General features: G+C 46.9%; 7 protein-coding genes across 9 annotated transcripts; 4 read left to right on the top strand and 3 right to left on the bottom strand.

Annotated features, from left to right (window-relative positions):
• The first annotated feature begins 1,952 nt into the window (after nucleotides 1-1,952).
• Nucleotides 1,953-3,584, top strand: LOC136193887 (uncharacterized). 2 transcript variants are annotated; one of them, XM_065982903.1, is made up of 10 exons: nucleotides 1,953-2,014; nucleotides 2,067-2,135; nucleotides 2,188-2,339; nucleotides 2,396-2,425; nucleotides 2,479-2,535; nucleotides 2,597-2,740; nucleotides 2,795-2,863; nucleotides 2,921-3,052; nucleotides 3,107-3,245; nucleotides 3,297-3,584. In XM_065982903.1, the coding sequence occupies exons 1-10, from the start codon at nucleotides 1,967-1,969 to the stop codon at nucleotides 3,375-3,377; spliced, it is 921 nt and encodes a 306-aa protein (XP_065838975.1). In that variant the 5' UTR covers nucleotides 1,953-1,966; the 3' UTR covers nucleotides 3,378-3,584. The 2 variants fall into 2 exon arrangements, with proteins under 2 accessions (XP_065838975.1, XP_065838967.1); XM_065982895.1 differs by having other exon boundaries at nucleotides 2,182-2,339.
• Nucleotides 3,396-5,088, bottom strand: LOC136193880 (N-acetylglucosamine-6-phosphate deacetylase-like). The gene is made up of 8 exons (XM_065982883.1): nucleotides 4,849-5,088; nucleotides 4,661-4,800; nucleotides 4,337-4,610; nucleotides 4,197-4,285; nucleotides 3,999-4,140; nucleotides 3,809-3,941; nucleotides 3,715-3,761; nucleotides 3,396-3,664 (listed from the first exon to the last, which is right to left on the bottom strand). Exons 1-8 carry the CDS (start codon nucleotides 5,039-5,041, stop codon nucleotides 3,483-3,485), a joined length of 1,200 nt encoding a protein of 399 aa, XP_065838955.1. The 5' UTR covers nucleotides 5,042-5,088; the 3' UTR covers nucleotides 3,396-3,482.
• Nucleotides 5,089-5,099: 11 nt separating this feature from the next.
• On the top strand, nucleotides 5,100-9,402 carry LOC136193869 (uncharacterized). Of its 2 annotated transcripts, none has more exons than XM_065982871.1 (20): nucleotides 5,100-5,167; nucleotides 5,231-5,328; nucleotides 5,415-5,471; nucleotides 5,532-5,619; nucleotides 5,681-5,755; nucleotides 5,955-6,041; nucleotides 6,091-6,232; nucleotides 6,282-6,894; nucleotides 6,945-7,202; nucleotides 7,262-7,331; nucleotides 7,500-7,557; nucleotides 7,610-7,664; nucleotides 7,712-7,931; nucleotides 7,982-8,127; nucleotides 8,185-8,409; nucleotides 8,462-8,524; nucleotides 8,582-8,633; nucleotides 8,689-8,830; nucleotides 8,884-9,018; nucleotides 9,081-9,402. In XM_065982871.1, the coding sequence occupies exons 1-20, from the start codon at nucleotides 5,123-5,125 to the stop codon at nucleotides 9,332-9,334; spliced, it is 2,883 nt and encodes a 960-aa protein (XP_065838943.1). In that variant the 5' UTR covers nucleotides 5,100-5,122; the 3' UTR covers nucleotides 9,335-9,402. The 2 variants fall into 2 exon arrangements, with proteins under 2 accessions (XP_065838943.1, XP_065838935.1); XM_065982863.1 differs by having other exon boundaries at nucleotides 7,247-7,331.
• On the bottom strand, nucleotides 9,391-10,485 carry LOC136196916 (G-protein coupled receptor 143-like). The gene has a single exon (XM_065986577.1). It carries the CDS (start codon nucleotides 10,483-10,485, stop codon nucleotides 9,391-9,393), a length of 1,095 nt encoding a protein of 364 aa, XP_065842649.1.
• Nucleotides 10,486-11,818: 1,333 nt separating this feature from the next.
• LOC136193791 (G-protein coupled receptor 143-like) lies at nucleotides 11,819-13,065 on the bottom strand. The gene has a single exon (XM_065982780.1). It carries the CDS (start codon nucleotides 12,978-12,980, stop codon nucleotides 11,886-11,888), a length of 1,095 nt encoding a protein of 364 aa, XP_065838852.1. The 5' UTR covers nucleotides 12,981-13,065; the 3' UTR covers nucleotides 11,819-11,885.
• Nucleotides 13,066-13,392: 327 nt separating this feature from the next.
• LOC136193787 (pleiotropic regulator 1-like) lies at nucleotides 13,393-15,859 on the top strand. Its single transcript, XM_065982769.1, has 13 exons — nucleotides 13,393-13,529; nucleotides 13,585-13,691; nucleotides 13,752-13,924; nucleotides 14,005-14,098; nucleotides 14,160-14,256; nucleotides 14,315-14,422; nucleotides 14,477-14,569; nucleotides 14,625-14,774; nucleotides 14,828-14,929; nucleotides 14,984-15,195; nucleotides 15,252-15,391; nucleotides 15,442-15,635; nucleotides 15,689-15,859. The coding sequence occupies exons 1-13, from the start codon at nucleotides 13,503-13,505 to the stop codon at nucleotides 15,746-15,748; spliced, it is 1,557 nt and encodes a 518-aa protein (XP_065838841.1). The 5' UTR covers nucleotides 13,393-13,502; the 3' UTR covers nucleotides 15,749-15,859.
• Nucleotides 15,746-21,990, top strand: LOC136193622 (breast cancer type 2 susceptibility protein homolog). The gene is made up of 21 exons (XM_065982544.1): nucleotides 15,746-15,935; nucleotides 15,994-16,083; nucleotides 16,149-16,168; nucleotides 16,222-16,330; nucleotides 16,392-16,486; nucleotides 16,539-18,583; nucleotides 18,635-18,872; nucleotides 18,924-19,040; nucleotides 19,096-19,283; nucleotides 19,344-20,010; nucleotides 20,057-20,207; nucleotides 20,257-20,378; nucleotides 20,425-20,541; nucleotides 20,593-20,665; nucleotides 20,724-20,829; nucleotides 20,880-20,907; nucleotides 20,957-21,028; nucleotides 21,086-21,210; nucleotides 21,265-21,346; nucleotides 21,402-21,593; nucleotides 21,645-21,990. Exons 1-21 carry the CDS (start codon nucleotides 15,824-15,826, stop codon nucleotides 21,888-21,890), a joined length of 4,995 nt encoding a protein of 1,664 aa, XP_065838616.1. The 5' UTR covers nucleotides 15,746-15,823; the 3' UTR covers nucleotides 21,891-21,990.
• The last annotated feature ends 1 nt before the right edge of the window (nucleotide 21,991 follows it).

Below are 21,991 nucleotides of genomic sequence, written 5' to 3'. Positions count from 1 at the left end.
TCTTGAACTTCTGTTTTCTCTGGTAAAACTACCTAAGTTGTAAAACTGCACGATTTCGAGCTATCAGGCCTTCGGGTATGCAATGCGTCGTCGATTAGACACTGTCTAGACTTCGCATGAACGAAAGTGAGTCTCCATGCAGCGCGACGCACCACGTTACGTAAGAGGCCACTCTTCCTAGCTGTCCATAGCAGCTAGTCGGAACAAAGACCGCGGAAGACGAAAAAATGAGCCAAAACAACGTCGTAACGCGAAGAATTTCCCTAATGGGTTTCCTCCACTCTTTTGAGCAAGGCGATGAAATCTTTATGGGATGCAGAGACAATAACGTGTATATCTTGCTTAGAATTTGCGAAGAAATGAATTAAGCGAACGCTGGGAAGTTATCCGAAGCGAGAGACATAGGCTGGCAGCGTATTCACACCAGGCAGACAATGCCGGATATACAATCAAATCGAAGATGGCCATGCAATACGTACGGCCGGGTTCTTGCTTCTCGCTTCTCACTTCTCGGTTTTACTTCTCGCTTCCTAGCGAGAAGCGAAAAGTAAAACCGAGAAGCGAGAATTAATTAAGTAAAACGAAAAGTGAGAAGCGAGAATATCCGTATCGGCCATTGGATGCGTCAGTGTGTTACGTACGGCAGACGTCGGCGGTGATACGTTAGAGAAAGGATTGAAGGAGATCGGAGATGTTTTCTTCCACTGATCTATACTGCGAAAGCTTCATGCAAATAAACGACTCGGAGAGTGGATCTACGGCTCTTGAAATAGAACTTCGACTCACGTTTATTTTCTACGAAGTTATCACTTCTCGTCCCGGGGTTGCGGTGGGATTGCTGCTTATTTCAGGCCTCGCTATCCTATTCAATGTTGTGGTGATTGTATGGAGATGTAGTTCTAATCGAAGTCCTCACTCTATTCTCGTCATCAATTTAGCTTTGTCGGACGTTTTCTTATCTCTTGGAAGAATTCTAATCGTTGCTGTGATGAAACGAAGAAAGAACTGGTGTGCATATGTCTCAATTCTAATGGCTCATCTATGCTGGACGTCGCGCGTGATTGCAACTGCGTCGCTCTCCCTCTGGACAATGCTGTACGTAACAATAATCTTTCTAGGATTCATGCAAATTGTCGGCTGCTGTGGCCGAAGAATTGTGGCGGGAAAAAGAAGTCTAAGTATTCTTCTTGTCCTAGAGTGGCTAGTTTCATTCGCACTGTCTATGTATTGTCCACTAAAATCTTACACTTACAATCAGTTTCTGCACAAAAGTCACAACATTTCGATGAGTTTTGCAAGATGCGGAACTTACTTTCTATTAGGAGAAAATTCCTCCGAGTCTCGTTTGGAGCAAGTGATCAATTCCTTCTATTTTGTCATAGCGATAGCAATGGCATCATTCTATATTGCAACAGTCATTTTTGTGTACAGAAAACTACGGGGAAATAGGCAGATTCGAAACCAGGAGGGAATAAGGCTGATGACTGCAATATTTCTAGTTTCAATTCCACTGTTGCTGTTTACGTCATGGAATGCTTATCTGATGGCCAACGTCAAAAAAGCTCTTGAAATAAGCAAAAGTTCTACATTTCAGGACTTTTTTGCTGCTACTATGTTTGTACCTTCTATCATTTCTTTCTTTGGTCCTTTCATCTACACTTTTTCTACAAGCAGCTTTAGAAGGCGGCTCAAAATGCTGTGTAGGAAGTGCTGCAAAAGGGACAATAATGGCGTTGCTACTTTAGAAGAAGAGGGGTCTCTTTTACAAAATCCCGCTGCTACATCTTCTACATCAGCTTGGAATACTACTGCAGACCCAGAAACGTCGGATTGGAACTAAACTGACGCTTCTCTTGACGTTTTGTCTTGTAGTGCAGAAAGTTATAGATAGATAGATAGATAGATAGATAGATGTTATTTTAGTGTTATCCGGGTCTTGACGTTCTAAATTGTTTGCGCAAGCCTGATGGCTGCAGTTGGTAAACTGCACGATTTCGAGCTACCAGGCCTTCAGGTATGCGTTTTGACACTGCCAACGTCGATTAGACACTATCTCGACTTCGCAGAGCAACGTTGACGACGAAAGCGAATCATTATATCGTCGTTTCCAACGACGCACCGCGTTTCCGGAGCGCGTAAGAGGCGCTCCTTGTTTATAGTGTAGTCGTAACAAAGTTCTAGACGCAGGCGGCCAAGCTAATCGTAGCGAAGGAGCCGAAAACGACACTTCGTTCCCCTAATGGGTCTCCACCTCCTCCACTTTTGAGCAAAGCGACGAAGAATTTCGACAAGCGCCTAATGGGCGCCACCACCGAATCGTGGCAGCGGGACATTCCGAAGCAAGTCCCACAGCAAGGCGCTCCTAAAATCGATTTTTTTCTCTCTTTCTCTACAGGGTCACCACCGATCCTGAAACTCCAAAACTGTAAGTCGTCATTTGTATATATATGAGTACTTTAATATAGGCGTTTCTCTTAGATGGTCTGCTGTGAACAGTGGGCCGCAGCCTCTTTACAGGCGTCGACCCTTGTGGAGGTATCATAGATCATTCCGTTATTCATGTGTACTTCCTAGCTGTTTTTCTTTTTCTTTTTAGTTGGAAGCAGAGGCAAGCGGCTAGGGTGAAGAAGAGGGGCGTGGAGGAGTCGAATGATGTCAGTGCCGTGTCCCTGCACTCGTCGAAGACGATTAGCGAGAAGGAATTGAGTCGGATGTTGGCTGTAAATAAGAAAGATTCCAGGTTAATTTATTCATAATAGGAAGGCATAAAATGAAATCTTTTTTTTGGTATTAGTGACCTTTTGACGCAGTCGAGAGTGAGAGCCGATGAGCATTTTGCTTCTGGCTATGATAAATTTATGTGGTGAGTCAACCTGATTATCGAAAACTTTTGTCGTCTACATGACGTCAAAAATTTTAGCTTCAAGCCTAAACTGGGTTCATCTCCAACAAAGAATAAAGAGAAATACCACGCGTTTCATAATACACAGCTTCTGAGTGACGACGACTTGAACTCAATGGTCATAGTGCGAAAAGCGGCAGCTGAAACCAGGTGAGACTTTTTTGAGTGCAGTGTAGTGGTGCATGCATGACTCAAACGCACTAGGCCAAGGCCCCTGGGAAGAATTCGAAATCTGAGCGCTCCTCTTCCCTCACGTTGCCACTCTCCCGTGCCACGCGTTCCTTTTACGTCACGCGCGAGCTCCGCCGTCACTAAAATGAGAGCAATGTCGGCCAGTTCGTCGGTATGTTGAATTAGGATGAGAATTCATTTAGATATCATCCTCTCTATGCAGATAAGTCGATCGCCGGCTTTTCCGACTATTGTAGTATTGCCACAGTTTCGACGACAGCACGTGAATCCGTACGATTCGTAAAGGAAGAAGTAAGCACAGTATTTCTGCACGACTATATTTTTTTGCAGTGTTGTCGTCATGCACACTTATAGCGCGGTGAAAATTTGTGCATAGTACAGAGAGTCTCTATTTTTTTGTCTCGTAAACTAGCCGACCATCTATGTACGTTCTTTGGACATTCATATCATTGTCCAATAGAATAAAGTCGGCTCTTGAGCCGTAATTGAGCGTTCCCCTTTCGTTTTCAAGTCTCAGCATTTTAGCTGGGTGTAAACTTGCCGCCTCTAAGGCAGCAGGTATACCGCATCCTAAACGTAAAGTATAGAATGATGAAAATACCGCTACTCAGACGACGTACCCGTCTCCTTTTCAAAATAGCGAACACAGTGGTCCATGGTTGCCACGCTACGTAAAATTTATGTTAATCTATATCTATTTATCTAAGTTGTAACCTTCCGGCTAGACGATCTTTTTCTCCGACTAGCCGGGCCTGATTTCCTTGAACTTCTATACTTTGACAGCCTAGACTGTGTATCCCATCGGATAAGCCCATGGCAGCCATTGCATCGGTCACAAGGACAACTCCTTGAGAAGAAAAGGTATGCTTTGTGATGTTGGGGGTGGGGAAGGGAGGAGGAGCACCTTTAGGGTTAGCTCTGTAGGCTATTCTCAACGCTGCGGGATCCGTGTGCACTCCATCACCAATTATTCCGTAATAGATTTGGCGATTTTTTAGTCTTTTGCTAGTCAATAGACCCACAATGCCCGGATCGCGATGATGAAACTATAGCAACACTACAGGATCACAGTATCCCTACCCCTTGTTCAAATTTTACATACAGGAAGCATAGCATTGAAAAGATGAGTAATAAAACGAGATCCTCTGTTTACGGCATCTTCAGCCCCGTCAAGATTGCACATACTATGCCCTTCCATATGAATTATTAAATAATCCCCCTTTTTTTAGCGTTTGACTATACCTAATGATACAGCAATATTCTTTTGCTGTAATTCTTCTATAACTTCGTACATTCCCCTTAGCTCAGGTGCTACGGTAACAATGCTGACTCTTTCTAGAGATCCGTATCGCTTCATCAGCGTATCCATGGTGATTGCCTTGTCCTCATCGACCCACACCGCCTTCTCGTGGTGAGCACCTCTTTTTTCTTGACTAATAAAGGGTCCTTCGAGATGAAGTCCTAGTAGAGTCGCTTCGTCTGGGCCACTTTCATACGCAACAAATTTTGGTAAAATCTGAAAATTGAAAATTGAAAATTTCGGACTATTTTTGCTACGTAACCTGCCTCTTTGTAAGTTTCTCTAGTAGACGATACAATTGTTGGACAGAAAGCCGTTACACCGTGACGAAGTATTTCCTTCGCCACGGCGCAAAGACTTTCGGGAAAATTGTCCAGATTCGACGAGAAATCAAACCCCAGAGCCCCTGGGAAAAGAGTCAGATTTTTTTCTACGCCAGCGACTCGATTTTCACCGTTTATTTGCGTGTCAATGAAGCCCGGAGCTGCGATGTAACCCTTGCAATCGATTACGCGGTCTGGCGTCCTTTTCTCCCCCCAAAATACGTCTCTGGGATTGAGAATAATTCCATTTCGCACCCAAAGGTCTTCTTCGCCTAGAAGATGCCCGTCTCGCAACAGTTTACAGTTGGTGAATCGGCATATCATTGCGACAGAGAGTCAGAGATTAATTGCGACATTGGTGAACCGCAGGACTTTAGAAATGCCCGGATAAAGAAAGGAGACTACATGGCTGCCGCCCGTCGGGACGTCGAGTTATTGAAGAACTCGAAGGTATAATCGAACGCGCTTTCTCCGTTTCGAAGAGATCGTGCCTTATCGCGCCTTCTTTCGCAGCTAATGTCCCGATCGGAGTTCGGCACGATGGTGCGCGCTTTGGACGCGCATTTCAGCAGCGTTGACGTCGCTAGACGCCCATCGCGTGACCATAGAAAGTAGAGAGAAATCGCGAGCCCGTCTTAGGTTAAAAATTGCAAAGATATTCCTCCTCCCCCCTTCTCCCCTCCCTCGCGCGATAAAGAGAGACGTCTCGCACTTTCTATCATCTCCTTCTCAAAATGCTCTACGAAGTGACACTGTGCGTCGAATCGTTTCACGTTGGGCGCTCGCAAAGTACGTTTTTCTTCTCTCTTTCTAGGACTGCGACGCCGCGGAAGCAAATGGACGATTTGAAGCGAGTTCACAAGTGGTTCGAAGCGAATAGGAGTCAATGGGAGACGCCGTCGGTACGCGATGACTTAAAATGTATCTACGGGCAACGGCACTTGTTGTTCTGTCTGGTTCAAGAGCGCCTCAGCGGAAAAGGAGACGAATGGAAAGAGTCGAGGAAAGAGCCAGTGGACATTGAACACTTCGCGCCAGGTAACGTGAACTTTTAGCTGGGGGGAGAAGGGAAGGGAGGATCCGAAACCATTCATTGACTTAGGTGGGGCCGTTTTACACTAGAGGTGTGTTTTTGATTAAACCCAGACAGAAAACCCAGACAGTTTTTATTAAAGAGTGTCTGGGTTTTAATTTGAGGTAGTTGGCCTCTTTTTTGAAGCGGCTATTTCTGGTGTAGAGGCGAGTGGTGACGGCTGAATTACTCTCTGAAACGTTGACCGTGCAGAAAGCTCACTATCATACATCATCAGGCGGCACATCTGAGGTGAGTTTACACTAAGAAAAATAATCTTTCGTTGGGTACATAACGCTAGGGATACGCTCATTTGGGAATGATGGAGGAGGAGGAAGAGGTAGAAATTCACGACGTCGACGTCCCCGTTAATAGTCCAAAACATGATGAAGAGAATAGCTTCACTAGCCAATACATAGCCAGGCTGATGCACTCGCGTCCAGGTCAGCACACACACGTGACATTTTAATCGACATAACTTTATTGCAATAGTGAGAGATCGCTATTTGAGCAGCGTCAACGAAGACCAATACATGAACGCACTCTCACAAGGAGACTCGGTTGTCGACTTCGACATGGATGATATCGTTGTACAGGCAATTGCGAATGCACGCAATACGGAAGATCCACAAAAAGTCGAGACTCCAACAACGAAATCCGTTCTGACGTCATCATCGTCGATGGCGGACAGTTGCGACGACGAGGGTTACGACGCCGGCGATCGTCAGCCGTACGTCGTACGCGGAATCGTCGGTCGCTCGCACGCCGTCAGACCGGCGTTATTTCCGGATTCGACGACGTTGGCCGACGTCGATTCGAAGAGATCGGACGTTCAAAAGTCGACGAGAAAAAGAAACGTTTCATTGAGAACGATATCTCCGAAAGAGCGTCCGATTATTTCTAAGAAAGAAGCGTGGGACGATGGGGGAAATGATTTGGATGCGTCATGTGGCTCGCTTCTCACTTCTCAATCCATCGTTACGGAGTCGGCGACATCCGGTCTTTTCTCCATCACAGACAGCATTGATGACGTGTCGTCAGTGCGCGATTCTCACGCCGTTCCGCCGCCGCCAACGCCGTCAAGCGACGCTCCAAAAAGAAAAAGGTACGCTCAATTTATTTATTTATTTATTTATTTATTTATTTATTTTTTAGTGCGTCTCCGTCGTCCGTTCGACGTCGTCCTGGACGATATTGTTGGACGGCGGACGGCGTCGGCGGAAGTACGTACATGAAGCGTACGGCGCAGCGTTGCGCGAACGCCGCTCAGCGATTGACGCCGCGTTTGCACACGCAACCCGTCGCGCTGACGCGCTGCATACCGGCGACGTCGTTCGTCGATCGAAAGGCGGGACGCGAGTTGAAGGCGACGATGAGAGTAAAGCGGATGACAATCGGGAACGGACGGCCAAAGTAAGCGATTTCTTTTTGAGAAGATTAATAAATAAATAAATAAGGAGAGTCGCGCGTAGGAAAACGGTGTTGCGGCGTCAGATGTCAGCAGATGCGAGGCAGTGTAAGAGCGAAATTGGACTGGAATCGGTGAGACTAGACATTTGTGTACACTAAACTTAGTTATTTTCTTGATGAGAACGATCGTCAATTTTTTTTAATTAAAAAGCTGATGAGAAACGATCGTCGCTCATTTGTAAAAGTTGATGAGAACGATCGTCACTCTTGTGCTAAAAACGATTGTCTGTTTTTTCTAAGGATCTTTGTGAGGGAGATGACATTAGCTACAGAGTCGCGTCATCGCCGTCAGTATTCGGTAAGTGTCCTAGAACCCCGTTACGAGTCTTTGGATGGACGAATTCGTACAGGAACTCCGAGCATTGTAATTGAAGCGCCGCCTATGACAATGACCAACTTATCAAGGTATTTAATTACAAATTCTTCATTTGATGATCTATTTTTTGTTTTAGATCGCCGTCTCCGTTTGGTCCGCGTTTGTCGGCTTCGTTCTCGTCGATGTCCTCGCCTCGACCGTCGTCCGCCGCGTCGGCTCTTGTGACGACGCCTCGTCCGTCGTCCGCTCGTCCGTCGTCCGCTCGATCGCGGCTTCACAGTCGGAGTCTTTCGGCGGGAAGGAGTGCGACGTTGAGAGAGGCGGAAAAGAAGAAAAGGAGCACGGAGAATTTAAAGGTAGGTGTGACTTCTCTTCACAGAAGAACGATTTTTACTTTTTTGTGTAGGATTTGATGGATCCGGAAACGTGGAAGTTGCACGAGGCCAAATTGGCCGTAAACATTCAGCAGCTCTTTCGCGACCAATCCGATAAGAAAGAGCGAAAACAGGCGGAGAAAACGCGACGAGAAAGAGCGGCAAGAGTGATGCAGAGGTGCGAAAATCCTTCTCTCTCAAAAAATCGCGCGATCGACTCCGTTTATTTTTCTAGAAATTTTCGCTACTTTCTCTCGCGTAAAAAGGAGATTGCGGGTCGGCTCGCGGAACATCGATCGCCAATCGATCCCAGCTGGTCGACGGAGCATCAAAAAACGATGTGGCGTAGAGAGGAACAGCGTCGAAAAGAGCAAGAACGAAAGCACGCCGAACTGTATAAAACCCATCGAAAGCGAATGGCTTCATTGAAGGAAGTCAAGGCGCACACGGACATACGAAGGTACGCGAACACAAATAAGACGATTTTTGATAATACCGGGGAATGTTTTCAGGGCTTTTCATAAGAACGAAGTGCCACTCAAAGTGCAGGAACAGGCAGCTGTTGCTATACAAAAGTCAGTGGCTTAGAATCAAGGAGGGGAGGTTTTATAGTATTTTTAATTAATTAACAGGATATGGAAAGGATATAGGGAGAGAAAGGCGAGGAAGGATTTTCTCGCAGAAGTGAGGAATAGTATCATTTATGTAATTTATGATCTCTTTATTTTTTTCTCTTTAGAGTGTGTGGAGCGGGTTTTGCGATCGCGACGTCGTCAAAGACTACTATCGCCGAGTTGTTCGACTGCAGATAGTGCACGGTTCTAATGTCGTCTCCAACTCCTCATTCGTTCACTTGAAGGAATACGTTCAACGGCGAAACGGCAAGCTTTTCGATTTTGATTAGTTCTACGTTTTAGACTTTTTTCTTCTATAGCTTACTGTCAAGTGTTTGCTGCTCTAGCTGAAGACGGACGACTCAAGCGACGTTTCTTTAAAACGTTCTTCAATAAATGCGGTCACTATCCCCAGATGAAAGAAATCAACGACGCTTTGACGGCGGTCACAAAAAGTAATAAAAAAAAGATTTCTCACACCAAATCTCCAATATTTATTTTTATATATGTATATAAGATTTGTCTGCTGATGATATTAGTGATGTGACATTGGACGAAGCTCTCGATGCCGTCTTCTCGCTTTACCTTCCTCGCGGCTGCAACATCGTCCCGTCGACACGCCGTTCGTCCACGTGGCTCAATCCGCTCGTCAACGGCGTCGAAGCAATGGGATTGTCTCATATGGTCGCCAGTAAGACGGGCCTCGATAAATGCCTTAGACTAATCGCGGAAACGCGAAGCCGAAGCGAAAACGGAGACCCTTGCACGTAGAGGAAAAAAACATCAGAGTTGTACATAGTTGTCCTAACTAGACAGGATTAGACTCTCTACAACTTGTATATAGATCTACTATTGTTGTCACTATCGTAGTCAGTGTCGTCGATGACCTCCTTGAAATTTCCGCTGACGCTCACACTCGAATTCCATCCTGAATCAGAACTGTAATTATCGTCGTTTGAATCCATAGACTGTTGAATGATAGTTCCGTACGTTGTCAACGTGGCGAGATTGCCGGTAGCGAGCCGACGAAAAAATCGATGCCGACCGTAGATAAAAGCGTTGAAAAGACCTTGTAAAGGATTAAAGGCGGCTGATGCGTACCAAAGCCGCTTAGACGTGTGTGCGTAGTAAAGTACGATGCGTGCGAGCGACTCCCACCAGCACAGGTAAAAGAAGACGATGACCAATACGAATTTCCAGCGAAATGCGTTGAGAAAGCGTCGTTCGTTGTCCGTGTAGAAATTTCCTTGGCGTAGATAGCTTCTAATGCGACGATAGGCGAGCGCGTATAGAATGGGCGAGCCGATTGCGGTGACGAGAAGTGGCGCGACCCAAATGGGCACGTAGGCGAGTTTCATTTCCCAGTGCGTCTCGTTTGGGCACGTGCTGTGGAATTCTAGAGCGATTGGAACCGTTCCGACGGCGATGTTTAGCGCGGCGACGATCCAGACGAGATGATAAAGCGCGTTGCGGACGTTTCGGTGCGTCACTTGAAGATAGACGTCCAGCGAGAAGCAGAAAGTCCACAGGAAGGTGCACTGGTACCAATAGCGAAGGAGAGTCGCTAGAGGGTGGCCCCAGTAGGCGTAGCTTTCCTTTGCGAGGCTGTCGCCGGAGTGTTCGGGCCGAGAAATGATAAACAAGGCGAACGACTTGAGAATGACGAAGAAACAGGCGAGCGCGTCGGATAGAGCGAGACTGAAGAGTATTGTCTTGTTCGGAGCGATGGGCGGCGAGATTTTCGATGGCAATTGACGACGATTCTCGCGCGAGTGCGGATTCCAAACGAAGAGAAGATACAAAGAACCCGCCATTCCGAGTAGAGCGGACGCGACGCTAATATCGGCGTAGATAGAGCCTTTGCGATAGGAGAGAAAGTCCTGCGGCAGGCAGATGAACGCGATCGCGTCAGGAGAGGCCATCGCCGGCGGGGGAATGTTTCACAACGCAATACAACAAGTCTCGTGGGGACAAAGTGGGAGTGGTAAGGAACTCGTCTACTTTCTTGACGTCATTAGAGTCATGAAAGGTTTACACCAAGATGACTTCTTCACTTGCTGCTTCGTACGATACACTCGTTATCCTCCGGAAGAGACAGAGGCGTATCTTCTCTTGAGACTGATGACGACAGAACTGAGCTGCGTCTCAGTAGGTGATATCGAAGAGATTTCAGCCGCTCGAAACAGTCGGTTTTTCCGTAGACGAACCAATTGAGCAATCCCTGGAGTGGATTGAAGAAGGCACTGATAATGAGCATGGTGCCGTGGAACTCTCCTTTCGGCTTGCAGCTCTCGCTCACGCTAACGCCGAGCACCAGGAAACTCGTCCACCAGCAGAAGTAGAAAACAATGATCATAGCAACAAATTTGGATTTAGCTGCGTCAAATTGTTGCCATTGTGTTGTAGTGTACCTGCCGCGTTCTCGAAGGTTCTTGTTATAGCGATGGAGACTCGCTGCATAGAGAATTGGATTTCCAATCATCACGAGAGCCAAGGGCACCCAAAAAGACGTGATATATGAATATTGAAGTCGATTGCACACCGTGCATCTGCTTGTGCGCTCGTAGAGAATCCAAAAGACGCTTGTGCCAGTGAGAAGAGCAGAAATAAGCCACACCAAATGATAATAGCGTTTTTTTGGTTGACGATTCTTCAGAGTGAGCAGCACGTCGACGGCATAGCAAAACGTCCACAGGTAGGTACACACGTAAAAGTAGCGTTCCGCGTACTCAACAGGAATGCCCCAGAGCCTGTAAGATGAATAGACAGCCTTATAGTCAACTGTCTCTTGTGGATCAGGTCGCTGAATAAGCAGAAAGGCGATGCTCTTCACAATGACGAGCACACAGGCCAAGTAGTCGGATACAGCAAGCCAGAAGATAATTGAAGCGTGAGGCTGTAATGACCTGTTGCTTTCGTTTGTCTCATGTTGTCTGAGACTTGGATACCAGGCGACAATTTGGAGGAGGGAGCCGATGAAGCCGAGGAAAGCCGTTCCTATGCTTGCATAGGCGTACAGTTGGCCTCTCTCTTCTGATAAGGTCCCTAGAGTGATGCAGTAGAACGATTCGCCTTCTGGTGACGCCATGGGGAGAGCAGGTGTTCCGCTTGTGGCGGGGATGTCACGAGACACTGACAGAAGACAGGGTTTCACTCTCAGCACGTGCTTCCTGTTTCCGGTCTCAGTTTCGGCCAGGAAAGCGTCGAAAAAGTGTACAGCAGCTAAAAAAGTGAGAGAAAGTGAGACGAGACCTCTAGAGGTAAGATATTATATGAAAAAAGAATTCGTCTACTTTCTTTACGTCATTAGAGTCAACAATGTTTACACGAAAGCGTTTTCTTCACTTGTTGCTTCATACGATCCACTTTGAATTAGCTCGCTATTGTTTGGAAGAGACAGGGGTGTATCTTGTCTTGATACTGGTGGCGACGGAACTGACTCGGAGCTTTGTCTTGATCTCTTGATATTCTCATCTTCACTCAGTAGGTAATATCGAAAAGATCTTAGTCGTTCGAAACAGTCGGTTTTTCCGTAGACGAACCAGTTGAGCAGTCCCTGGAGTGGATTAAAGAAGGCACTGATAATGAGCAGGGTGCCGTGGAACTCTCCTTTCGGCTTACAGCTCTCGCTCACGCTAACGCCGAGCACCAGGAAACTCGTCCACCAGCAGAAATAGAAAACAAGGATCATAGCAATAAATTTGGATTTAGCTGCGTCAAATTGTTTCCATTGTGTCGTAGTGTACCTGCCGCGTTCTCGAAGGTTCTTCTTATAGCGACGGAGACTCGCTGCATAGAGAATTGGATTTCCAATCATCACGAGAGCCAAGGGCACCCAATATGACGTGATATATGAATATTGAAGTCGATCGCACACAGTACAGACGCCTTTGCGCTCGTAGAGAATCAAGAAGATGCTCGTGCCAGTGAGAAGAGCAGAAATAAGCCACACAAAGTGATAATAGCGTTGGTTAGGTTGACGACCCTTCTGATCAAGCAGCATGTTGACGGCATAGCAAAACGTCCACAGGTAGGTACACACGTAAAAGTAGCGTTCAACATACTCAACAGGAATTCCCCAGAGTCTGTAATAGGTATAGACAGGCTGGTAGTCGACTGTCTTTGGATCGGGTCGCTGTATGAGCAGAAAGGCGACGCTCTTCACAATGACGAGCACACAGGCGAAGTAGTCGGATACGGCGAGCCAGAAGATAATTGACGCGTGAGGCTCGGAGTTGTTGCTTTCGTTTGTTCCACGTTGTCTGCGACTTGGATACCAGGCGATAATTTGGAGCAGGGAACCGATGAAGCCGAGGAACGCCGTTCCTATGCTTGCATAGGCGTACAGTTGGCCTCTCTCTTCTGATAAGGTCCCTAGAGTGATGCAGTAGAACGATTCACCCTCTGGGGACGCCATTGGGGAGAAGGGAATGACGCGATGTCACGAGACACTGACGGAAGACCAGATTGCTCTCAATTCGTCTCGTACTTCCGGTCTCAGTTTCAGATACGGGCGAAGAAGCTAAAAAAGTCGGGACCTCTAGAGCGTGCGTTAGCAGGTAAAACTTAGCTGCGAAAACTGCGAACGCCGCTCTTTTGGACGTTTAATTTTTCTACTTCTCTGCAAACGCGCGTTGCATAGGCAGCTGACAGATGAACGCATTTATATTTACGGTGCGTCGACGTGCAAAAAAAGGAACGAGCGTCTTTCAAAAGACCCGTGCACGCAAACTGATCCATAAAATGTATTACTGTAGTACCGACTAAAATTTTTCGCGCCAATTTTACACGTGATTTCTTAGGAGGCAGGGCTATGGCGCTAAAACAATGGCGGCTCCTTGTTTTTCGACTACACGTGGATTCTGGACGCCTCTTTCTTTTGTGTCTCTGACAATCTCGCGCGCGGATTTTACGCCGGTTGATATCAACTTCGACAAGCATGGCTGCCACAGCAGAGTCAAACACGGTAAAATCGCTTCGAAACTGCACCACTTGCGACTCGCAGACGTCGTTCCTATTAGGACGTTACGAAGCATTCGATACACACGCTCGTCTTTCGTTCGCTGAAGCGAACGCACGATATGTTCCTTTCCGACTACGGCGCCGTCCCTCCCGAAGATCCGACGAGGTACAGCGCGAATTTCGCACGTCTCGAGCACCTTTCGACAACCCTACGTGCATATCGCAGCCTCAGAATCAAAATGGCGTGTAAAATTCGCGACGAATACGATCTCGTGAAAGACGAGCTTCCGCTTCCAAGCGAGCAAACGGCAAAGGCAGCGTTGGACGTCGGAAAGCGAGACGCGATTCCCGAAACGGAGACGATTATCAAGGGCACGCACGATTATCCGTCGGCACCCGGTAAAAGATCAATTCAATTTTTAATTTTAAAATGACACTTAATTTATCTAATTTTTAATTGAATTAATTTTAATAATTAGGCGTGGCTTTGACGTCGGAAACGGCGAAGCGAGCTGAGCCTTCGGCTCGCGCTGCTCAACGACTTCTCAAAGCGTTGCCGCCAAGCGAAACAGAGTAAGCCAATTTTTAATTAAAAATATTCTGTTGACTACTATTACTTCTTATTTATTGTTAGTGTGGAAAGAGCAAAGCAGTCTCACGGCATATCAAGTATTCATCAGAAGGCAATGTCGTCTGGGGGGAAAGAGAGAATTGCACCCACTGGATCAAAAGTAGGCAAAATTCTAATTAAAATTATCTTATGTATTTATTTATTTATTTATTATGAAGGCTCTGGTTGCTGTTTATGGTAGTGGTGGTACGAAGCAAGCGCTCGTTCCTCGCAAGGCGCCGACGATGCCGAAACCACAGTGGCATCCACCATGGAAATTAATGAGAGTAAGTATATAGAATCAATGGTAATGATTATTATTTAATTGAGATTCATATTAGGTATTGAGTGGGCATACTGGCTGGGTTCGATGTGTCGCTGTCGATCCAACCAATGAGTGGTTTGCAACTGGGTCAGCTGATCGAACAATAAAGGTCTAATTTGAATTTCACAATTATAATACATATGGGACTCTTTTTTTGGTTCTAGATTTGGGATTTGGCTAGTGGAACGTTGAAGTTGTCTCTAACGGGTCACATTAGCTCCGTGCGAGGTTTAGCTGTGAGCGAACGCCAGCCTTATCTCTTTTCATGCGGCGAAGACAAGCAGGTGAAATGCTGGGACTTGGAGTACAACAAAGTAGGGGAGGAAACAGTGTAGCTAAAATTTTAGTTGAGGAAATAATCCTATAGGTGATTAGGCATTATCACGGTCATTTGAGCGCTGTTTACGCAGTCAACCTTCATCCAACGATCGACGTCTTGTTGTCATGTGGACGAGACTCGACAGGACGAGTAAGAAAAGAAATATTTTTAAATTAATTATTTATTTATTTATTTATTTTTTAGGTTTGGGATATACGCACGAAGGCGTGTATTCACACGCTCGCCGGTCACACGAACACGGTTGCGACGATCAAATCGCAGGCCGTCGATCCCCAAGTGATAACTGGTAGTCATGACAGCACGATACGACTGTGGGATTTGGCGGCGGGAAAATCCATGTGCACGTTGACGAATCATAAGAAGAGCATTCGTTCCGTTGCTCTTCATCCGTCAGAGTAAGAAAAAGATACACCGGATTAATTAATTGGGGAAATAAAATATATTTAATTAGATTTACTTTTGCGTCTGGTTCAGCTGATAATATAAAACAGTGGAAACTCCCTGAAGGAAACTTTATTCAGAATCTCTCTGGGCATAATGCCATAGTGAATACACTTGCCTTGAATTCAGACAACGTATTGGTGTCAGGAGGTATGGATTAAATAATTAAATAATTAAAAAATTATTGGCGCTGTTTTTAGCTGATAATGGGACGCTTCACTTTTGGGACTGGAAGACTGGGTACAATTTTCAAAGGATTCAGTCATTGGTGCAGCCGGGGTCGTTGGACAGCGAAGCGGGAATCTTTGCTAGTACGTACGACATGAGCGGCACCCGACTGATCACGTGCGAATCAGACAAATCAATTAAAATATACCGAGAAGATGAATCAGCTGTGAGATCATATGACCACTTTTTGATTTATTAATTTTTTATTCGTTTTTTTAGACTGAGGAAAGTCATCCTGTCGAATGGAAGCCGGAGATTTTGAAGCGAAAGCGCTACTAAAATTGTTCTTACAGTGTGTACGTATATATATATACGGGAACTTCCTTACGCGCTACTTTTCGTCGGGAGTTTGTCATGAGTGAACGAATCGAGCCTCTCGACGCGTCGATATCGATCGGTGACGGCGAAAAGGACGCGCCTGGTGACGACGAATCGTTTCTGCGCTCCCAGAGTCTCTTCTCGGCGGGTAAAGTCCTCGATGCGTTCGTTTTCCTCCGTGCGATGGGCTCTTGTTGTTGTTACAGCGTCTAGCGACGATTCCATTGCCTCAGAAGTTGCCGAAAATGACGCAAGAGCCGACGAAACGTTGAGAAATCGCACGCCAGCGGCCAAAGGTGAGCGACACGCCCCCTTCTTTTGTACAAGACCCGTCACGCACGTCGTCTTCGTTCCTCTCTAGAAACACAGACAAGCGAAGAAGTAGAAACGTAGAGATCACGAAAAATTTTCCTATCGAACTGTCTCCTTTTCAGTCATTCGCTACTCCCGGTAGTCAAACATTTCGCTGGTCCGATTCCCTAGCCACGCCGCCCGTCAATTGGGAGAGCGTTCGAACACCAATTCAACCAGAACCGATGAACGGTATACGGTGAATTATCCTAATTAATCAATCAGTATTAGTGGGGCCCCCTTTTTTTTTCAGACACGACTATTGATAGTGAAAGTAGACTCTCTAGCATTTCTCCTCTACCCGTGGATATAGATGATTTTCTCTTCGGTCCCTCTGCTAAGAAACCGGTAAGATTGAATTAAAATACAGATTATTTTTATTGGATATTTTCTACACAAGGCTATTTCGAGACCTTTTGTTCAAGAGACACTGGAGGAGGATTCGTTAACAGATAGCACTTTGCTTGCCATGATGACCGAAGCTGACGATGACCTCCTTGTTCTTCCAAATGGAACGTCGACTCCTTTAGTGTCGGATAAATTTAAGGCCGCCGTCAAAAAGAGCGTAGAATTGAAATCGTTTGCCTATCCGACGAGCAGTCAGATAAATGGAGGGGGAGGGGGAGGAGCATCACGCAAAGAGGAAGTAGGGAAAGAGAATTGCGATGGATCTCCAGCGCTGTTTGTTAAAAGACAGGCGACGTTTAGACCACCAAGGAGAGAAAATTCATTAGGGAATTCATTGGAATTGTCAAATGGAGGCACTCTATCTGTGAAGTCTTCGCAAGAATCTCGAAATATTAAAGAGAGCGAAGATTCGTTGAGTGGAGGCACTCTATCTGTGAAGTCTTTGGAAGAATCTCGAGTTTTGAGAAGAGCGCGAAGAACTGGACTTGGGAGAAAGCGACTTACATTTGACGACAACGCGACAATTGGTCAAGATTCTGGATGTGACGTTTCAATGAGCACGTCCGGCGACGACACGTCAGTCGTCCAACCGCCACTTGGCTATCGGGTTGGATTGCGCAGAAAGAGGCTATCATCGTCGCCACCGTTGTTGAAGAAAGTTTCTGAGGATGATGAGGCTAGAGAGGCTAAGGTTGTTAAGACGGGTTTTTCTAAGATTTCCGTTTCGCACGAAACCATGACGACAGCGAAAACGCTCATAGAATCTGATTTGGAAAAAATTGGCTGTGATAAATTGACGGCGGGGACGGGATTCGCTACTGCATCGGGTCAAACGATTTCCGTGTCAAGAGAGTCGATCACGAGAGCGAAATCGCTCTTAGAAGAAAGTGGCGACGTTGAAGTCAAAAAGAAGGGAGTTGGTTTCGCTACGGCGTCGGGGAAAACGATATCCGTGTCGAAAGATGCTCTGGCAAAGGCGAAGAAACTACTCATGGAAAGCGAAGAGGACAAAGCTAAAGGAAATCCGTTTCCCGGTACGGGTTTCTCGACGGCATCGGGCAAGGCTATTAGCGTTTCCGACGAAGCAATGGATAGGGCTAAAAGTCTAATAGAATCCGAATCTAACGGCGCAACGACGACGACGAATTCGTCTACCGTGAATCTGTCGGATACGGAAGCGCGAGAATTGGCGGAGGCGTGCGTCGCCGACGACGAGAACGACGAGACTTTGCCGGAAAGTCGACGAGAAATCGAGGAGAGCTTGCAGGCGATGCTGCGAGAAGACGAAGCCGGAATTTCGTTAACGGAGTCGAATTCGAAAGATGAAACGACGCCGCCGCCGCCGCCAGCGTCTTCTTCGTTTCGAGGCTTCGCTACGGCATCGGGAAAGACGGTGACCGTCTCCGATGAAGCTATCGAGGCGGCGAGACGGAAATTGGACGACGGGGACGCGTGTTTCTCCGGAGATCGCGACGTTCCGGTGAAGTCGACTTCGGGCTTTACTGGTTTTCAAACTGCGTCCGGGAGAAAGGTCGACGACGTTTCGGAAGAGTCGCTAGAGCGTGCGAGACGCGTTCTCGACGATAAAGGCGACGACGGAATCTGCTCTTTTAAAGGATTTAACACGGCATCGGGACGTAAGGTGACGTTCTCCGAAGAATCGTTGGCTAAAGCGAGAAGCATTCTTCACAATTCTACAACACCATCCCCTGTAAAGTCGTCTCCTCTATTTCAAACGGCTTCCGGTCGAAAAGTCGACGTTTCCGAGGATTCGTTGAAATTGGTTCGGCTTCAGGAGCGACGGGTCGTCGAGGAAACGTCGAGTGACGACAGGGCGAAAATGTTGTCGTCTGACAGGGTACGTCGTGTCGTCGTCGCTGGGCCGCCGTCATCGTCGTCAAACGATCGTCAGAGATTGTCTTCGCCGTCAATTTCCTATCCGTCGGCGTTCAAGTACGATCGACGGCCGAAGCTTGGCTCGAGTTTTGGAACGCCGCTGCTTCCTCAACCGTTTTCTCGTCGTCATTCGACTGGAGGGTATATTCATTGCGCGGAAGTATGCTGTGATAGGGTTTTTTATTTTTTTAGCCTTGCTAAGCGATCTTATCTCGCGCCGTTCCTATCGTCGCCGTCAGCAGCTCCCAGATCGAAAGCTCCCGACCGCGCGGCGACGTCGAAAGTCAAGTCGTCGTCGTCGTTTAAAACGCCGTACAAAGTTACGGAAAATAAAACGAGGGCTAAACAGTCTGCATCCGCGATAAAAAAGCAACCTGTTTGCACGGTGGTGACCGCTAGCACACCAGAGTCAGTCGTACAGCCGACAAAAGTAATAGTCACTTGACTACGTATACGAAAAATTCAAATGTTGTCTTTGTAGTCGGTTCCCGTGAAGCCTCTCGCCGGATCTCTCCTTTCGAAACGCTTATCAAATCGTCGCTTTAGCATACTCGACCTGACGAAAGGCCAGCCACCCGGACACTACACAAGAGCAGAGGTAAGCTCAAGATCACACACGACATGCATACGACGATACTCACTTGGGCTTCCAGCTCCTGTCATCTGGAGTTCACCCGACCGTTCTATCTGTTTCGAGTAGTAGTGCCGTCGCGTTTCGTTTCCCCGGCGACGCCTTTTTTAGTCGGGCCGTTTGCTCGGACAAACAAGTCGTTCGTCTCACCGACGGCGGTCTACTAAAGCTCGGCGGCGACAAAAAAGCCGGCATCGAAGAATTCATAAAGTGAAGAGAGAGGAAAAAATTCCCAATTTTTCATATCACTTCTTTCTTGTGCGTACATAGGACTTTCTATACGACACCGGGCGTCGATTCGAGTTTAATTGATGACGCTTGGATTCGAAATCACTATCGTTGGATCGTTTGGAAATTGGCTGCAATGGAAGTCGCCTTTCCGGAGCACTTCGCCGCTCGTCTTCTCGCGCCCGATCGCGTCGCACTCGAGTTGAAATATCGCTACGATCGCGAAGTGGATCGCAGCGAACGATCGTGCCTGCGAAAAATCGCCGAACGCGACGACGTTCCGTCGAAACCGATGGTTCTCTGCATTTCGGCCATCCATCGCGACAAGCTCGAAAAGGCGCTCGAACGATCGCCGTCGACTAGTGACGACGCTCACGTCGAATTGACGGACGGTTGGTACGGAATTCCGGCCGAATTCGACGCGCCTCTCTTGACGATGATCAAATCCGGTTCCATCGGCGTCGGAACGAAATTGTGCACGTACGGCGCGGAATTGCGCGGTCTCGGCGACGCGTGTCCCCCGCTCGAATTGCCGTCGACGGCGCGGTTGAAGTTGGCGGCGAATTCGACTCGACGAGCGCTGTGGTACGCGCGACTCGGCTATTTGTCTTCGACTCGCGCCTTTGATCTTCCCATTGGGTCGCTCTACGGAAACGGGGGTCTCGTCGGATGCGTGGACGTCGTTATTCAGAGACGATATCCTTTGCAGGTGAAGAGGATTCTATAGGGGAATCGTTTTTTTAATTGTTCTTTAGTGGGTTGAAAGACTCGACGATGGGAGTCGCGTTTTTCGCGGCGCTCGAGCGGAGGACAAGGTCGCGCGACGTCATTACGATGCCAAGCAGAAGAGACTCGATGTCTTGTACGCTCGAGTGCGAAGTCAGCTGGAAAAAGAGTGGGCAACGGGTAGGAATCGCGGAAGTTTTTGGTGGGTTATTTTTACTTGGGTCTACAGAGGAGGAAAGCGTCAAAAGGCAGAATGCTAAGAGGACTCAGAAGTATCGTTTATCGCAGCTTGATTGTGGAGAAACGATTCACGAAGCGTTGCTCAGTGCTCCAGACCCGACTGGATTTGAAGTAAAGCTTTGTTAGACATACGGTTTATGCCAGTTCAATTTTTCAGGCTATGTTGAGCGTGTCTCAGCAGAGGCTCATAGACAACTATCGACTGAAACGAGAAGAGGAAAAGAGAGCCGAGTTGGAGAGATTTGTCGGACGTGCTGTATCAGAAGGCGCAGAGGTACGATCTCTAAAGAGAAGACTCTTAGTCTAGAGGGCCCCCTTTTCGTAGAATATAAAAGATCGTGATGTAAGTACGATGTTGAGACTTCGCGTGTCGTGTTGCCATCGTGATTCCGATCAAGGTACACAGTGTAAGAGGCGATTTGTAGGCTTCGTTTCATTCGGCTTTGTTGTATGTAGCATTGACCGCGCTGCTTTCCGTGTGGAGACCCACAACTGAGCTCGTAGAATCCTTAGCCGAAGGAAAGCGATTTAAAATATACAATTTGATGGCGTCGCCCGCTCGGTAAGTGCAATAGGGTGTTTTGAAAAAATTATCAAATGTCGTACCTGCAGGCAATCTCAACTGAAGGCTTTCATTTTCGTAATATTGCGTTTATTCGTACGTATATTCTCTCGAATTCTTTATTTAGTTGACTGCGACCCGTCGTACTATTTACCGCGAACAAAAAGACTATTTCAAAGAGGAGTTTTCTCCTCGAACGGTGAGTTAGCTCGACGACGAATCAACTTTTGACTGATTTTCTATCCAATGCAACTAGTTGGTTAGCCTGGCTGATCTCCGCGCCTACGGAAAGTCGGCTCTGCCTGCTTTTAAGGAATTCGACACCGTTGGCATGGTTGTATTTTCCTGTGTCACCGGTGGAATGCAAAAACGCGATGGAGTGTAAGTAGGCAACGCTTTGGAAAAGACAGCTTCGTTTTAATTTTGTTTTCTTAGGACTCTCAAGCCATTTGAAACGGTTTTCATCACTGATTCATTCAATCATCTCATGGCGATCCGGTTCTGGGGTACAATAGAGGTAAATCATTTGTTTGTCCATTGGGATATTCCTTGATGATCTTCTGTGTTCCTAGGAATTGGCATTGGAGAATTTCCTCAAACCTAGGGCCGTCGTTTCGTTCAGCAATTTGTCTTGGTCAGGCCCGTCTTTTCTTGGCAATTCGAATATTTCTTTTGCGTTCGCTAACGAACTGGCTGTCGTGAGTCATTCTCCCAAGGAGCCAGCACTTCAAGAGGCAATGGAAAATCTTCGCAAATCACTGCCGGTATAGAAAATCATTTGTAGGAAAAAATTGCTAAATACGTCCTCTTGACAGAGGGATTTGAATCAATATATAGAAGATTTGACACGCTCTATACGTGTCGTGTTGACGGGCACACAAAAGGAAAACGTTGACGTGTCTCCCAGGGTTGGTAATTGCATTGAGAACGATGGAAAGCGGAAAGGCTTAGCTTATCTAAATTCGATTCCTCTTCCTCCACCCTTGGCTCCCTTTCCAGTGGAAAAAAATTCCACTGCATGTAGAGACTTTAGAAAACCCAGCGTGTTGCGGGAAAATTAGCTAAAAACAATTCTTGTGCTTCTAAATAATTGAATACAGTGCTAGGAGAGTTTTCTGTCAAATGCTATTAATTAATTGAAACCCGTACGTATCTCTTGAAC

The sequence above is a fragment of the Oscarella lobularis genome, chromosome 1 (assembly GCF_947507565.1).
Source record: "Oscarella lobularis chromosome 1, ooOscLobu1.1, whole genome shotgun sequence".
Classification (NCBI taxonomy): domain Eukaryota; kingdom Metazoa; phylum Porifera; class Homoscleromorpha; order Homosclerophorida; family Oscarellidae; genus Oscarella; species Oscarella lobularis.
The sequence above is the reverse complement of the archived record's forward strand: the minus strand, read 5'-3'. Positions and strand labels throughout refer to the sequence as shown.